The sequence below is a fragment of the Ailuropoda melanoleuca genome, chromosome 17, assembly GCF_002007445.2.
Source record: "Ailuropoda melanoleuca isolate Jingjing chromosome 17, ASM200744v2, whole genome shotgun sequence".
Taxonomy (NCBI): domain Eukaryota; kingdom Metazoa; phylum Chordata; class Mammalia; order Carnivora; family Ursidae; genus Ailuropoda; species Ailuropoda melanoleuca.
In genome coordinates, this window is record NC_048234.1 from 12,235,772 (window position 1) to 12,252,848 (window position 17,077).

The following is a 17,077-nucleotide window of genomic DNA, read 5'->3' on the forward strand; positions in this document are numbered from 1 at the left end:
ACAGGTACTGAGTTTTACCAACGTGTATTTCCCTTTTATTATTATTATTATTATTATTATTTTAAAGATTTTATTTATTTATGTGACAGAGAGACAGCCAGTGAGAGAGGGAACGCAGCAGGTGAGTGGGAGAGGAAGAAGCAGGCTCCCAGCAGAGGAGCCCGATGTGGGACTCGATCCCAGTACGCTGGGATCACGCCCTGAGCCGAAGGCAGACGCCCAACGCCTGCGCTACCCAGGAGCCCCCTATTATTATTATTTTTTAAGATTTCAGTTATTTATTTGACAGGGAGCACAAGCAGGGGGAGCAGCAGAGGGAGAGGGAGAAGCAGACTCCCCACTGAGTCTGGGGATGTGGAACTCCATCCCAGGACCCTGGGATCGGGACCTGAGCTGAAGGCAGATGGTTAAGGGACTGAGCCACCCTTCCCTTTTACTTTCGAGGAAGACTGAAATTTGCCCATAGTCGCAGACTTGGTGCGTGCTCCGAAGCCAGCGTCCTTCGTCCTTCCTGTCCTCCCTGTGTCCTTGGTGGGCCTGCCCCATCCTAAGGCTGTCGTAAAGGTTGGGGCTGTCAAGCGGTCAGTGCGGGGACAAGCACGGAGTGGCTGCTCAGCAAATGCTTAGGGCTAAGCTCGAGGAAGCGAGCAGCAGGCCACCTGAAGCAGGAAGCAGCTGGCCTTGGAAAAGTCCTGCCTGGGCTCGCAGCTGGGTGGGAGACTGCACAAATCTGGGATTCTGAGTCTGTTTCCCCATATAAATTAACACCTGGCTGCAAAAGGGGATCTCTTGGACCTGGCCATCTAAAATCTCACCTGCTTTCCTAAACGTCCCTGCCACTCTCTCCTCCGCCACTACCCCACAGATCATCAGCCCTTTCTGGATTCCTGAAGTACCCCTAATTCTGCCTTGTCTCCTGGCCTTTGCACACATGCTGTCTCTTCCGAATCTGTCCTGCCCCTACACTTCACACGTCTTGCACCTTCTCCTGTGCTCTGGCCTCCCGCAAGGGATCCTAAGGCGCTTTGGCTTCTTATCATCTGACCTCACCCCCAGTTTCTTTCCATCACAGTACTTCTCCAGGTTATAATCCTTTCTTCATGTTTTGTTTCTTCTGTTAGGAGACAGTGAGGGCAGGGACCTGTGTTGTTCCCTACTGTACCCGCAGCACACAGACGAGTTCAGCAAGTACCCGGTGAGTGAACCAGAGAATGAATGAACAAAGGAGTGGAGGAGGTGTCTCTGGCCGAGCCAAAGAATAGGGAGGCCGTGGGGGCGGGGGCCCAGGGTCCCGAGGAGTAGCCTCTGCAGGAGGCTACAGGGTGTGCTCGGCCTGCACCGCCTCTGGGCGAAAGCAAATCTCAGAGCGGGGCGCGGGACCCCGAGCCTGGGCCAAAGTCCAAGTCCGCACGGGGCTGCGCAGGAAGCTACTTATACCTAGGACCCGCAGCCGCCGGCTCCGAGCCCCGCCGTCAGCCAGGCACAGGGAGGCCAGGTCAGTTGGCGGGCCGGGTGCGGGAGCCGAGGACGGAAGGGTCTAGGGGAGAGCCACCTCGGAACTGGCGGTCACGGCGCGTACGACCCTGGGGCTGGTAGCTCTCGGCTCCTCGAGATGCCCTGGCGAGCTCCAGGACAGCCGCGCCTCGCGGGGACGGGGAACTACATTTCCCAGAAGGCCGAGAGAGCTTGGGGTCACAGGGAAAGCGCCCCGTGCGGCACAGCTTCCCGGTACGACAGGGCAGCTTTGGGGGATGAGTCGGCGGCCGCGAGGCCCCGGCGGAGGCCCTCTAGAGGTGGCCCGGCCCAGGGGACTTGGCGGCCCGGAGCCGAGCCAATGAGCAGCTCTGTGGCGGGGCCCGACTGCTGCGGCGGCCTCGGCAATGTCGACTTTAGGCAGGTACGCACCGGGCCGCCTGGCTGCGGAGGCAGGGAGAGGGCTCCTGCGGCCGGGTGGGTCTTCCCGCCGGTGGCCGCCGCCACCAACGCCCGGTGGGCGGGGCCCCTGTTGCCAGGCAACAGGGGCGGGGCGTGGTGGGGCGGGGCTGCGTGTTCGGGGGCGGGGCGCGCGCGTGTGCGTGTAAGAGAGGGATTGTGTGTGTCAGAGAAAGGGTTCCTGTGTGTGTGTGTGCATGTGTGTGCGCCTCTGGGATGGTGTGGTCAGAGTTGCTCCGCGAGTGTGTGTTCTGAGTGGGAGTGTGCGGGACTGGAACTGGGCGTGCATGCGTGTGAAGGAGGCCGAGCAGGTGTGTTTGGGAGTGTGCGTGGTGGCCCCATGTGGATGCGTGGGAACTGGGAGGCCCCTGCCGCAGTTCCGTCCCCCTACCCGGGCCCGAGGCCAGCTCTGCAGAGAAGGCCAGAGAAAGGTTTGCGCCCTCCCCCTGGCCTGAGTTGTCTGCACACCATCCCTCCTTCCCGGGTAGATGTGTGGAAGAGAGTTGACCACCTCGAAGCATTGTGCCAGGATGAGGTGGGACGGGCCCTGGTGGCTGGAGAACCCGGCTGCGTGGGGCCGCAGCCCCTTTGCAAAGTCATAGGCCAGAGAGTTTGTCTTTTCCTGGTGTCCCTCTGTCCAGGCTCCCCCTTGCAATGGCTGTTCCTCTCCTGCATTCTCCCTTCTGTCAAAGCTTCCTTTTTTCCACCTTTCCACCTTTTTCATCAGTCAGCCACTCTTCGTGGAGCCTGGGAGCTCCATCTCTGCCTGGAGCGGCCTTTCTTTAATCTAGAACATGCTCCCCCTTTATTCATTCACTGATCACAGCCAGTCTTTGAGACAATAAGCCTGGGAACATAGAACATTCTCTGAAGGGGATAAAACTGGTCAATGTTTTAGAGAGTAGCTGGGAGAGAGGTGGGGTTGAAATCCCTGTATCTGTGAGGAGGTGTCCCGTGGCCTGAGACCCAGTGTGATAAGCTCTGGTCAGCGGGGACAGGGCAAAGGCCTTCAAGGGGGGAGTACTTGTCCAAGGAACAAAGAGAAGGCTAGCATCTGACCCTGAGAGGGTGCAGGATGAGTTGACATTGATAAGTGGGAAGCAGAAGGGAGGAAGAACAGCCTCGCTCATGAGGATGATGGTATCCCATGGAATCCTTAGAAGCTCGAACTGCGAATGGCCATTAGAAAATCTCTGGCCCCACATGGTCAGTGATGAGACTTTTCGTGTTTTGTTTTTGTTTTAAGATTTTATTTATTTATGTGACAGAGAGAGACAGCCATCGAGAGAGGGAACACAAGCAGGGGGAGTGGGAGAGGAAGAAACAGGCTCCCAGCGGAGGAGCCCGATGTGGGGCTTGATCCCAGAACGCCGGGATCACACCCTGAGCCGAAGGCAGACACTTAAAGACTGCGCCACCCAGGCGCCCAAAGATTTTCGTGTTTTCTACCAGAGCAAATCTCAGATGAAAAGGGGCACTTGGAATGCCTGGCTTAGGGGGTGGATGCTTCCTGGATGAATGACTCCATGCGGAAGGGTAGGTCACATTAACTTGCGGTGGGACGTCTTCGAATCAGAGGCTGCAATGCAAGGGGGCATTGGGCCCAGCACAGGCCCAGTGGAGTGTTAGGGTACTGCCGGGTCATCTGAGCAAGGCCTGTAGTTCTAGGCCTACCAGCAGGAGTGAGAATCAGCCATGGGGAGGGGAAGGTTAACTGGGTGTGTGTGGGATGGACTTTTCTGCTCTCTCCCTTACTCCAGAGTGTGATGGGGAGAACTGGGAGAGCTTCTGGGGACAAGTCAGGTTGACCCTAGTTCACTGACAACACCAACACCAACACAACATTATCATGTATTTGTCGTGGTCGTTCTCCTCTGTCTCCAGTCAAAATCTCTGGTTTTAAAAGATGCCAGTCAGTCCCTGGCCCAAGTGAGCACCAAGGTTTCTTTTTACTCCACGGGCAACTGAGCTGCAAGATCTCAGCCTGCTCGTCCAGCACCATCTGATAGGAATGCTGTGTGTCCCATTTATCATTTAAACTTCTCCAGTAGCCACATTTTAAAAAGTAAAAAGAAATCGGTAACGTTACTTTTTTTTTTTTTTTTTAGGATTTATTTATTTATTCCAGAGAGAGAGAGAGAGAGCACACAGGAGCAGGGACAGGGGCAGAGGGAGAGGGAGAGAATATCTCCAGCAGACTCTCCCCGCTGAGCACGGAGCCCCACATGGGGCTCGATCCCATGACCCTGAGATCATGAGCTGACCTGAAATCAAGAGTCACATGCTCAACGAACTGCCACTCAGGTGCCCCAGGAATTACTTTTAAGACTATATTCTGAACAGCGCAGCCCTTGGGTACAATGCCCTTCACCAGCTATTTTCTGCGTCTGTTCCAGCTGATACGGAATTTTGGTTTTGTTTTTAATTAAAACAAAAAATCACCCTTTGGGATGAGGAGTGTACCCACTGTGGCCTCGCTGACAATGGCCTTTTGTAGCCCTTTTGCCCTCCCTGCAAAGGGTTTCCAAAGCCTTGCCCCTCGGCCTGCCAGGGGCATGAAGCAAGCTGGCTGGTGGCTGGATGGCAGCAGGGACTGGCAGTTTGCCTCGAGGACTCAGAAGGTGGTTCCGGCTCCAGTGGAGCCTAGGGGTGCTGGCTTCTTGGAGAACCCAGTCTGGCGGGGCATAGTCGCATGGGCCCCTTTCATGCCCTTTCCCATATGGACTCACCTGTTCTCATGAGCAGATGGGTGGTTTCAGTTCGTGTAGGTCTCAAGAGGTGCCCTTCATTTTCTGATCCGTAGATCGGGGATCGTAAACAGGGCTTAGAAGGAAGACCAGGATGAGATAAGGGTGTGGAGGAGCTTTACAGATTGTCAAGGGTAGCCCACCGAAGGGTGATCTTCAGAAGGCAAAGCCCCTGTATTCAGAAAGCTTCGAGGCCAACATGGGGGACAGGCCTGTTGAGTTGCACGGTTCCCATGTGCTATGGGAGCCTCACTAAACCCTTAGGAGCAAAATCCCAGTGGCAGACGTGGGAGGTCTTTACTGCCTTTCAGGGGGAAGATGTTTGCCTGCTATACAGATTGTTTTGAAAAATCTTTGGAAGCTATTACGTTGTTAGAATAAATATCAGTCCATTTGATTGGATGACTGATTTTGGGAAGTTCTCAAGGACCTAATTTTTATCTTTGGTATTTTGGCTCGGAGTCAAGACAGCAGGGTAGGGGCTTTCCTCTGCCCCTCGTTGTAACCGTGGGCAAGTCACTGAACCTCCTAGAATCTCAAGTTTCTTCTGCTTCTGTTCAGATGATCACGTGGTTTTTCCTTATTTGGCTGTTAATGTGTTGAATGACTTTGATGTGTTGATGGTTGAACCAGCCTTGCATTCCTGGGGCAACGCAGGATTCTGAGGCGTTGTCCTTTGTATGTATTGCTAGGTTTGCTTTGCTTTTTTATGTTGTCGTTGTTGTTGAGGATTTGGGTGGCTATACTCATGAGGAATAGAGTTTGTAGTTTTCTTGTTGTCTCTTTGTCTGGTTTTGGTATTAAGGTAATGCTTACCTCTTTGTGCGAATTAGGAAGGATTCTCTCCTATTCTGTGTTCTGGGAAAGATTGTGTGGAATTGGTGTCTTTTCTTTCTTAAATGTTGGTAAATTCATCCAGTGAAATCTTCAGGGCCTGGAGCTTTCTGTTTTGGAAGATTTTTAACTGTGAATTCATTTTTTAAAAATAGATATAGGACTATATGTCGAGTGAATTTTGTTAGCGTATGTCTTTCCATGATTGGACCATTTCATCCGAGTTGTTGGCTTGTGGTCATAAGCTCCTTTATTACCCCTGTAATGTTTGTGAGGTCAGTGGGGAGGCCCCCCCCTTTCATTCTTGGTATTAGCAATCTGTGTCTTCTTTTTCCCTTGGTTGGTATGGCTAGAGGTTTATCTATTTTAATTTTTTATCCAAAGAACACGTTTTGGATTTGATTCCCCCTCCTCTGTTTTCCTGCTTTCAGTTTGATTGATTTTTGCTTTTATTTTTTCCTTCTGCTTGCTTTGGGTTTAATTTACTTCTCTTTCCCTAATTTCTTAGGGGCGAAGCTTATCTTACTGTTTTGAGCCTTTTCTTCTTCATTAGTATAACTCTTACCTCTTAGCCCTGCATCCCACAATTTCTGATACATTGTATTTTCATTTTCATTCAGTTCAAGATTTGTTAAAATTTCCCTTCCAGCCGGACTAGGCTGGGGTACGCCCTGCACTCTGCTCTGCCTCATTAAAGCCAGGGCTCGGTGTCTGGTAACTTCCCAGGGAAGGTCAGCTGGCTTATTGTTACTGCTTTTAATATATAACATGTATTCAAATACATGTACATGGTAGCATCACCCGAGCAGGGTGTGTCCTGGGCCCTCGAGGGTGAGTGTAAAGAAAAGGGGTCTGCAGCTTACCATCAGGCAGGGGAGGTGAGAGAGGGGACCCAAGGCGGAGGAGATGGGGGCCTTGAGAAGCACAAGACCGCCTGTGGGTGCCACTCCCAGGAAGGGGCTCGCTTTGGCCCCACTGATGAGGGTGCTCCCGAGCTCCCCGAGCCTTTTTGCACCTGCTGGGGTAGAATGAAGGAAGAGTGATGACCCCCTTCCCCTTTTGCGAAAGGAGTTACAGATTTGGGGAATTGGAGCAGCTGCTGGCCACTTCTTGTGGGATTTAGGTACCCTCGAAAGCAACGGTGTTCCAGAAATTGTCTGTGGCTGACCACCATTGCATTGTGATATGCTAGCAAACCTCCTGTCTTGAGAGTTTCCAGGGCTTGCGTGCCCTCAGATCGCAGCGTGGAGGCGACAGTCCTTGGATCCGTGCCCTCTCTCTGCCTTTTCCTTAAGATGAGTGTATTCCCAGAGGGGCCCTCCAGAAAGAGGCGAGATGTCTGTCTGCTCTGGCTAGTTAGCTTTAAGCAAACAGAGGGAGGGGACAGAACAGCCTCAGCCCTGGAAGCACCCTCTGCACCTTGTACTTTAGTGCCTGTTCTCCCCTCTGTCCAGAACGTCAGCTTGGGGGCGGGAGGGATGTGGTCTCATCACCCCTGCTTCATCAGAGGGACACCCTGGGCTGAGACTGGTCAGAGAAGGCCTGCCTGTGGTGGGGGTGATCCGACCCCAGCTCAGACTGTGAGCTGCCCAGAGACCTTCCTCTGAGCCAGATGCCCCCCTCCCCCCATGCAGAGTAGAAAAAATGAGGCTGGGGGACTGCCTTAGTCTAAAACTCTGAGGAGAAGGACTCCGGCACGTTCATTCTTGTGTCTGTGGCTTGTGTCAGTCACAGAGCTCTGACCAAAAGTTGCCCAATCAGTATTGCCTGATTCAGCTGAGAAAGCCAGGGGCACTTGGGGGTCCCCTGGGAAAGGCAGAAGACATATTTTGCAGTGATGAGTCGTGCTGGAGGACCCCCTCCCCTCCGGCCCCCACTCTCGCCCCGTTCCTCCTGCCCTTTGCGGTATGTGGTGTGTGGATGCCACTTGCGATCGATGTGACTTTGACTCTCTGGGCCCCTGCTGTTTGTTTGGATGTCACAATGTGACCCTGGGTGCTGTTGACCCACAGCAAATCATCCCCTGAAGTGTCCTCAAAGCCTGCAGTGAAGTGGAATTGCTATGAGCCGCTTCCTTACCAACTCGTAGGGTTTCAGCAGCCGAGCCCATTCATCGGTGACCTCAGTGGAATTATCCCTGGTTTCGGTAGGTAGCGCCTGTCCTCTTTTCAAACACAGAGCTCTGCGGTCTGTGACCTTGGAGCGGGATTCCATTCTTAGAATTACCCGGAGAGAAAGCCAGGACTTTTGTTGCTTTAATAAGGTTGGGGTGGGGGAGGGCCCTCCCCTTAATCAAGGCAGCCCACGGGGGTGCAGGGGTGACCGAGGGACCTGGGATCCGGGACCCTTCTGATCTGCTCAGGTGGGGCCCGGGTTTTTTGTCCCTTTCGGCTGATCCACTTTTAGGAGGGAGGTCCGCCCTTTCAGGTGAGTTTTGGGAGGTGACAACAGTGAGGATTTTGGACGTTCAGGTCTCTGGAGGAATACCACTGCGGACCATTAGTCATTCTTTCCTGCCAGGCAGGCCCTTCTCCAGGCAACGCAGATCCCCCACTCTCAAGGTGACCCAGGTGACTGGATACTTTCCTCCCACCGAGACAGTTTGACCCAAGGGCACTGGGACCTGGTGGGGGGTGAGGTTCTAGTTTTAACCAGTTCAGTCCTAGTTGGGAGCCGGCTTGATGTCGTTTGGCTGCCAGCTTTGGCTGGTGTTAGCTTGTTAACCCGTAAGTGCCTCAGTTTCCCTTCCCTCAGCTCCCACCAAAGGTGAAAGCAGCATATTTCTCCTGCTCGTTTGCCCCGTCTCATTTCTAAGTCCTGACAGAAAGGCCCAGTTTCTGTCAGGAATCCGGAAGGGCTGGTCTGGCCGTGGCCTGGCTCTGCCCCCTCTGCCCGTGATCTGGGGGTTTCGCTCAGTCTTCGGCTTTCTTATCTGCAAAGTCAGCATAGCCATAGTGCTTGTCAAGACAAAGTGTGTGAACCTTAAATAAAGCCTCTTTGATCTTGTTTTCTGGCACTGGGAAGTTTCTTGCAGGAGGGTCTTGGTCCTCAGACCCCCCGCCCCCGCCAGAGTGTCGCCTCCCTAGTGGATTGCTCAGAGTGACATTGACTTGAATCCTTAAAAACACCTTCAGCATTTCCAGCGGATTCTGTTTCCCCCAACGGCTGGTGGGGAAATAGGGGACACAGTTCACAGTTCCCAGCGCTGAGGCCCTTGCAAACCTTCCTCTCTGGGGAAGTGTCATTTACACACAGTGAAATGCACAGACCTTGTGTCCAGTTGGAAGGTCTAACATGCAAGCTCCTGGCTAGCCAGGCTCCAGCTGAGATGGGGAATACTTCCATCACCCCCTGAAATGCCCTGTGTCCCTCCCAGCCAGCGCCCCACCTTGCTTCCCCGGGCAGCCACTGGCTGGGAGTCGCTGAACCGTTGGTCCAGTTCTCTCCTGCTCGGTGTCCTCAGGGAAGGGTTTCCAGCCGTGACCCTCTGGCCATCCTCTGCACCCTCTCTCCAGCTGGATGTGTCCCTGCTCTGGACCTCACACTTCACCCTCTTTCCTCCGGTGTGGTCCACCCAGTGCAGGGTCAGCCTGTGAGACAGGGGGATAACATTGAGGGCATGCCAGCTTTGCCTGGGATTTGGGATTTCTTATCCTCCGGAAGGTGTGCATACCTTAGCCAGCCACTAGCTCGCAGCCAAAAGTGGTGAACTGGGGATCCCGGGACAGGGCAGGCACGGGGTGGGGGGAGGAGGCTTGAGAATCAGGCCCGCAGATAACTCTGTTTGCCTGTTGGTAAAATGAGGATGCTGATGACCACGGGAGGATAGGCTTGGTGGGAGGCTCTTGGGGGGGAGCGGATATTCCACGTTCCAGGTGTGCTGGCCCTCTGCTCCGCTATGTGATGATTCAGAGGGCAAGCCTAGGTCTTAGAGGGCCTTTTCTGGGCAGCTTCTGGTGGACGGTTGGTGAGGATGCCCGATTTATGCAGTTGCTGAAGGGGGCAAGTAGGATCTGGAGGGGATGATGGGTAGTGGAATTGGGGGTGGGGGCAGGGCTTTGGGACTGCTAGTAGCCCCCTGGTGTTCCTCCCTACACTCAGCTGTACACCCTAGGGACTGACCTGCCTTGAAGAGATCCCAGCCCCAGGGTTTCTAAGGACCCGAGAAAGCCCGATCCCGTCCCTGGTCTGGCCATCCCGCCTCCCGCCAACGCTTGTGAACGCTGCTTGATTTCTCAGCCTAAAAGGTGCCGTAAAAATATTGGTGAAGCACAATGTCTGGGCAGCTGGCGAGTCTGTGGCCTTAGAGGCGGAGGGATCTCCTGGCCGCTGCCGTCTGCCCACCTGCAGCATCTCCCCAGCGGCCGCTTGGGCAATTTCCTGCCTCCAGTTTGAAGCCAGAAGGGAGGGGATCAGAGTCCCAGGAGCACGGGCAGCTGAGCTGGAGGGCCCTTCAGAGATGTACCTTTAGCCTCTGCTTTTTACTGATGATGAAACAAGGGCCACCGTTCACTCAGCAAACATTGACTCTGTGCCAGGTGGAAGACTCAAAGATGGAGGAAAAAACGGACCCCGCCTGGAGGGATGAGTGTGAGATAGGGACAGATAACCAAATAATCGTAATAGGGTGTACACTAAGGACAGCCATGGGGGAAGGTAGACGAGGTGCTCCTGCTGGGTCTTGAGGGGTGAGTAGGAGTTCGTCTGGAGGTGTCAGAGGGAGAGAGAGGATTTCAGAGCAGAGCCACCGTAAAAGGGCCTAGAGCCTGATGTTTGGTGTGAGTGAGAGGGCAGGGCAGGAAGGACGGCCGGTGAGGGGGATGCAGGTGAATTCATCGCCTGTCCTGTTGGTGAGTGCTGGGATGGGTGAGCCCAGTACAGGTGAGGAGGCCTGGGTCCAGAGAGTGGCAGGAAGTGAGGCATGGGAGGCTGGCTGGGGCTAGAGCGCCCCATCCTGAGGGCAGGGGGGACAATGGGCTCAACAGACAGATTGGACTCCTGCATGAGAGCGGGGAAGTGTCAATGGTGGGCAGGCTTTGGCTGGGTGTTGAGGGTTGAGCTGGGGACTGGGAGCAGGGGCAGTGAGGCAGGCACCGCTCTGGAAGTGGCCGAGCAGGACCAGAGCAGCAGTCTGGAGGCTCCCCAGGCCAGCGCTCCTTCCATCCCTCCCCCAGGGGCTCCTATTCCACCAGTCGGCCCCATCGCAGCCTCCCAATGGGCCTTGCGGTCGGGTGCTTAATAAATGTTTCTTTTCAAACAGAAGGCAGAACATCGTTTGGTTTGGTGCCAGGCTCTAGAGGCTTTGGGGCTGAGGTGCGACCTCTCCCTCCAGGGTGGACAGCCTGTTTTGAGGCCTGATCCAGCTGTTTGGTCCTTCATGAGTGGCTTAGCCTCTCCTGGTGTGTTCTTCAGGGCAACTTGGAATTTCCCGTCACGGCCCCAGGCTTTGTGAGGTGCTTACCCCGAGAGCCGAGAGCTGCTACTGCTCTGCCTAAAAGGCAGGGGGTCTCCAGGGGTGGTCTGACCTGGGATCAGAAAAGAAGGAGGCCTGGGGGCGCCTGGGTGGCTCAGTCGTTAAGCGTCTGCCTTCGGCTCAGGGCGTGATCCCAGCGTTCTGGGATCGAGCCCCATATCAGTCCTCCGCTGGAGGCCTGCTTCTTCCTCTCCCACTCACCCTGCTTTGTGTTCCCTCTCTCGCTGGCTGTCTATGTCAAATAAATAAATAAAATCTTAAAAAAAAAAAAAAAGAGAAGGAGGCTGGAAGGCAGGGTGTGGGGTTGCCTGCCTGGTGGGTGTCGGCAGGCCCCACAGGGTACCCAGAGGCTGAGGTCAGCATAGGGCAAGGCTGTACTTCCAGTGTCACTCTTCCCTGTTTGCTGAGTGGTTCCCCCTTTGTCAGCACGTGTGTGCTCACGTGGCCACTCTGTCCCTCAGCCATTTCATCCACATGCACATAGCAGTGCCTTTGTTGGCTCATTCATTCTTAGCTCTGCCCTTGGTCCCTCCAAGGTGAAGATTGCCCTTGGCTGGGACAGTAGCCCCACACATGTGAAGGACACACTAGGCCACATCTTCCATGCTCAGTGACTTTCCAGAGTTTTCCCACTGTCTCTACAGGAAGGGTGTCTCTGTGCTGCCCCTGGGGGACATTGGGGCCTTGTGTGGAGACATTTTTGGTGCCACTGGCCCCAAGTGGGTGACAGCCAGGGGGGCAGGGGACGGCCCCGCCACAGGGAGTGCTCCAGCCCCAAGAGGGGACCGTGGAGGGCAGGAAACTCTGCCGTAGATGGGGCAAGTAGCATGAATCTGGTATGTCGCTCGCCAGTCTCTTTTTTAAACACAAACATAGAAAGAACACTTAGCACAATGTGTAGTGTGTTAGTTTCTGAAAATGTATATATGTGTTTCTGCTGTGGGAAGTCTGCTCCTTGCTCTGTTCATTCGACATTTTTAAGAGTATCACAAGTTGGCACATATGGCTAGTTTGTTTAAATTCTGTAGCTTAGCTGCCTTAGGAATGGGCCCCCTTCTAGGTAGCCATTCTTTCATAGATGGACGGCCACGTCGCTCGTCTTTTTCATTGCAGGCACACACGCTTTGCACACTCAAATGAGTTTCTCTGGGACAGGCGCTTGGGAGTGACCTTCCTGACAAGTAGGAGCAGGCCTTTCGGTTCACACCCTCCCCAGCACTCAAGACTGGCCATCGTTAGGGTTGGCGGGAGGAGGCAACGTTCCTGCTGTTTTAGTTTGCATTTACCTGATTGCTAGGGCGGTTGAGTCTCCGAAACCCTCTGCATGCTTGGTCCCAGTCACAGCACCTAGTGACCCAGACCTTGGTCCCGGTGGGGTCACTGCCCCATCAGGGTGCTGGTCGCTGGTGATTTCCTCGCCGAGCCTCCCCGCACGGTGTTCCTATGCTGCTAGCTTGGCCACCCTCTGGGCAGGGCACGACGCGGCTGATTGGGTTTCCGCTTTTTATCTTCAGCTTTACGATTACACTGCAGTAACCTTTGCTGGACGTGCTTGTGCTCCAGACTCCGGCGTGTTCCCAGAGGGTAACTTTGTTTCTGAGTTCTGGGGGCTTGGCACTCCGTGTCCGGGTGCGGGGGCCGACTGGGGACTGGGCGGGTCACCCGCTGACGCTGGCTCTGTCCCTGCAGGCAGACCTCTGCGTTATGACCCGGCTGCTGGGCTACGTGGACCCCTCGGATCCCTGCTTCGTGGCTGCCGTCCTTGCCATCACTTTCAATCCGCTCTTCTGGAATGTGGTAAGTGCCCTTAGCACGGCACTGTCTGGGCTGGCTGCACGGATGGACAGACGGATGGCTCTTCCCTCCCCGTGTCAGTAGTGCGGAATCATCCTTTCTGTTTCCCCATCAAGGTCAGAGCCCAGTTAGCGGATGCTGGCCAGGGAAGCCCCTCATTCTGGGGATCCCACAACATGCTGGCAGCGACAGTCCCGGGCTGCTGCTGGGCTGGAATGGGCCAGCAGGGCTGTCCTGTGATGTGGTGGCCCACGTGCACCTCGACGATCTCAGTCTTCTAGTCACTGAAATTAGATGGCCTCGGCTTAGGGGCTCCCTTTTCTGCCATGCTGCACAGTCAAGCGGCTTTCTTGTGAACCCCCACCCCCTCCGATACGCTCCAGAAACGTGATTAGTTTTTCCTGAACGAGGCTCCCGGCGAAATGGTTTGCACAGCACTGGACTGAGTGTACCGGGGAGCAAGAACGAGCTAGCAAGACGCGAACACAGAAGAGAGAGCAGCACGCAGCTCTTCTGTGGGTACGGGGGACACTCAGGACCGATAGCTGGCGTGGGACCAGGCTGTGTGGGAAGGGGGCCCCGAGCCCTCTGAAGAAGGTGGGGGAAGGGTGGACAGTCCCTCCGGCTAACAAGGTTCTCTGCGATGCCTCCTCCCGCACCAGGAAGTGGAGAAAGCTCTTGGGGTTTCTGGAGGGGTGGAAGTGGGTGGCATCGGTGCCCCTAGGGCTGCTCCTGTCCTGTGCCTGTGCTTGGGTTTGCTGATGCAGAGCTGCGAACGTCCTGTGATCACCCTTGAGGGTAGCCCGAAGAAGAAGGCCAGCCTCAGCCCTAGCAACACACTGTTCCGGACTGTTTTCATTTCGGGTGACCACTTGGTTCCAGGGGCGGAACATGACATGTTTTTCATTTGGTTTATGAGTTAGCGTCTTTTTTCTATCTGGGGAGATCGGTGGTGGGTGGGAGTGGGGTGGGAGCGGGACTGCTCTTCTCCAAGAGGCCCCATTCCGAATGTGCCGTCTCTCTTGTCCTGAACACGCTGGACCCACCCCGAGCTGGTTGGTGCAGGCCTCTGGCTGGAGGGGACCTGAGGAGAGGGAGGAGCTCTGAGGGACAGAGGTTAGAACTGGCTTCTTTGTCTAACGCCATTCTTGGACCCCCGCCTCAGTCTACATAGGACTGTCCCCCCATGTCTGAGCTGGCCCTCCCAGCAAGNCACCCCTTCCTCCTGCAGCACAAGCCCCCACCCCCACCCCCCATAAAATGAGTATGTGGCAGGCTGGAAAAATGGTCCCCAAAGACGAATGTCCACGTCCTCATTCTTGGAATCTATGAAAGTTACCTTATATGGCAAAAAAGGGGAGCTTTGCAGGTGTTAAGGATCTCAGGATGGGGAGATTGTCCTGCAGTATTGGGGTGGGCCCTCAGTGCAGTCACATGTCCTTATAAGAGGGAGGCAGAGGGAGAGGAGGAGACACTGGCTGTGGAGACTGCGATGATATGGCCGCCAGCCAGGGAAGGCCGTGCCCACCAGAAGCTGGAAGAGGCGAGGGATGGATTCTCCCCTAGAGCCTGGGCTGGGGGGAAGGAAAGGGAAGCGTGGCCCTGCCTGCACCTTGATTTGGCCGAGGGACACTGATTTTGGACTTCTGGGACACTGATTTTGGACTTCTGGCCTCCAGAACTGGGAGAGTGTGGATTCCATCGTTCTAAACCACCTAGTCCATGGAAATTGCCCACAGCAGCCACAGGAAGTGGGTGCAGGGCCCCAGAGAGGCTGTGAGTCCGTGCTGGAAGGGCTGGCAATCTGTTGGGAGTGTGCAGTGCTCGCGCCTGTCCATGGTCCATGCCTTGCAGGCCCGGCTGGTCTCCCAGCGCTGGGGGCTCGGCTTGCCCAGTGCACGGCGGGTCCCCGGGACAGTTCTTTATGCACAAGACCCTTGCGTTATTTCCTGCGAATCCTTCCAATGGTGTGTTTTTGCAAGTTTGGTTTGTTTTTGTTTTAGGGTTTTATTTGTTTATTTGAGAGAGGGAGAGAGAGAGAGTGAGCCCCACGTGCTCGAGCAGGGGGAGGGGTAAAGGGAGGGGGAGAAGCAGGCTCCCCCCTAAGCAGGGAGCCCAGTGCCATTCGGGCTCCATCCCAGGACCCCGGGATCATGACCCCAGCTGAAGGCAGGCGCTTAACCGGCTGAGCCCCCCAAGCGCCCCTGCAAGTTCATGCTAAGTCACGCCGTGACCCACAGCCGCGTGGTCAGGGTCCTTAAGATTTGGGAGACGGGGGGCGCCTGAGTGGCACAGCGGTTAGGCGTCTGCCTTCGGCTCAGGGCGTGATCCCGGTGTTGCGGGATCGAGCCCCACGTCAGGCTCCTCTGCTATGGGCCTGCTTCTTCCTCTCCCACTCCCCCTGCTTGTGTTCCCTCTCTCGCTGGCTGTCTCTGTCTCTGTTGAATAAATAAATAAAATCTTTAAAAAAAAAAAAAAGATTTGGGAGACGGGCAGCTCATAATCTGTGTTTGTCATGAGGCTTTTTTTTTCTTTTGTTACAGTGTTTGATTTGCTTTGCTTTTGAGAAAGTTATTCACTGGAACAGTCTGCGGTCGTCAGTGGGAGGGAGAGCTCTTCAGCGGGTTCAGAGTGGGAGCCCTTAGGGATACACACTGTGGTTTAGTGGGCTGCTGCTGGCCCGGCCGTGGCCAAGCAGGAAGAACCGGTCTGGGTGGGCCTGGCCTGGCTCGGTGCATGGGGACCGGGTCCCAGCCCGGGACCAGTTAGCCAGGGGGCACCTGTGAAAGCGCCTCATGAACATTGGTTCAGTGGCCTCATGAACATTGATTCAGTGGTCGTGAGAGCTGGTCCTGGGCGCAACTTGCCTCGTGCTGAGTGAGTTTCACATGGCATTTTAGTTGATGGGCAGGGCGAAGGCTGTTACTATCCCCTTTGGAAACCAGGCCCCGAAGAGGTTTGCTCATTTCTTCAGCTACTTATCAATGGCCCACCACATGCCAGGCACCGGGGTGTGTGTGTGTGTGTGTGTGTGTGTGTGTGTGTGTGTGTGTGTGTGGCACAGTGCCTGGGTTCTAAAGCAGCTGACGTTCTAGGAGGGGGACACTGAATGAACTCACATGCCACCATACCACGGGATGGGGTTGGGGGGCCGTGAAGCAGGGGAAGGGGGGCAGCTGGTCAGGGCAGGGTGAGCTCTGAGCAGAAACCTGCCCCCACGTGGGAGGCAGCGAGCCCTCAGGGTATCTGGGGAAGAAGAAGCGACAAGTGCAAAAGTCCTGGGTGATTTCAAGGAAGGGCCCGCAGGCTGGAGAATGGAGGGCAGCAGGTCAGAGAGGGGGCTGGCATAACAGTAAGGGCCTTGTAGCCGCGGGGAGCACGTGTGGGGGGGGGATTCTGAGCGGGGAGCCGTGGAACGAGTGGCCTGATCTGACTCAGGTTTTCTAGGCTGCCGTGGGCTGAGGAGAGCAGATGCGGGGGTGAGGGCGGGGCAGGAGGCTGTCCCGGTGCTGGAGGCCCAGTGGTGGCTTGGACCAGAGTGGCACGAGCGGAAGTATTAGAAGTGGTCATATGCTGGGCACAGTTTGAAAGCCGGAAGAGCCTACAGGATTTACCGTGGTTTGGTGGGGAAGTGCCCGAGAGGGCAGGCCCGCCAGCTCCAGCTGGGACCCCAGTGACTTCTAAGAAATACGGATTTGGTCTTCAATCTGGCACACATTTCCCCAAACCCTTGAAAGTTCCTAGGTGCGGAGTGCCTGCAAGGTGCCTTTTGTGATGTTAATAAGGTGACACTAGCCCCTCCCCCACCTCAGGACGGGGGCGGGGCTTGTTGCCAGAGGAACCAACCACGTGATTGGGGAGGGGCGGGGAGCTGGAGGTTGAGTTCGGTAGCCAAGGGCCAATGATTGAATGAGTCGCCTCTGTAATGCAGCCTCCTTGAAACCCATAAGGATGAGGTTCGGAGATGGGGCGCCTGGGTGGCTCAGTAATTTGGGCGTCTGCCTTCCGCTCAGGTCATGATCTCGGGGCCCTGGGATCTAGCTTGGGCTCCCTGCGTGGCGGGGAGTGGGCTTCTCCCTCTGGCTGCTGCTCCTTTTGAGTGTGCTCCTCCTCTCTCTGAAATAAATAAATAAAATCCACTTAAAAAAAAAAAAGGATGGGATTGGGAGAGCGTCTGGGTTGGTGGACACATGGAGATGTGGAGAGCGTGGCGTGCCCAGAGAGCATGCGCGCTCTGCACCCTTTCCCGTCCCCCGTCTTACTCAACTTTTCATCTGGGTGATGATTCCTAGCCTTT

The 17,077-nt window shown here is 55.4% G+C and overlaps 1 protein-coding gene across 12 annotated transcripts in view; it reads left to right on the plus strand.

The window, feature by feature from the left end:
* PEMT (phosphatidylethanolamine N-methyltransferase) overlaps window positions 1–17,077 on the plus strand; it is an 89,614-nt gene that overhangs the window by 12,034 nt on the left and 60,503 nt on the right. For 2 of the 12 annotated variants that reach the window (XM_034646731.1, XM_034646723.1), the window contains exons 2-4: window positions 1,122–1,195; window positions 12,501–12,570; window positions 12,676–12,783. In XM_034646731.1, the coding sequence (XP_034502622.1) occupies window positions 1,122–1,195; window positions 12,501–12,570; window positions 12,676–12,783 (252 nt within the window). Of the gene's footprint in view, window positions 1–1,121; window positions 1,196–1,530; window positions 1,898–7,532; window positions 7,660–12,500; window positions 12,571–12,675; window positions 12,784–17,077 lie in introns of those variants that run through there. The other 10 variants (XM_034646728.1, XM_034646730.1, XM_034646726.1 and 7 more) reach the window with 9 other exon arrangements.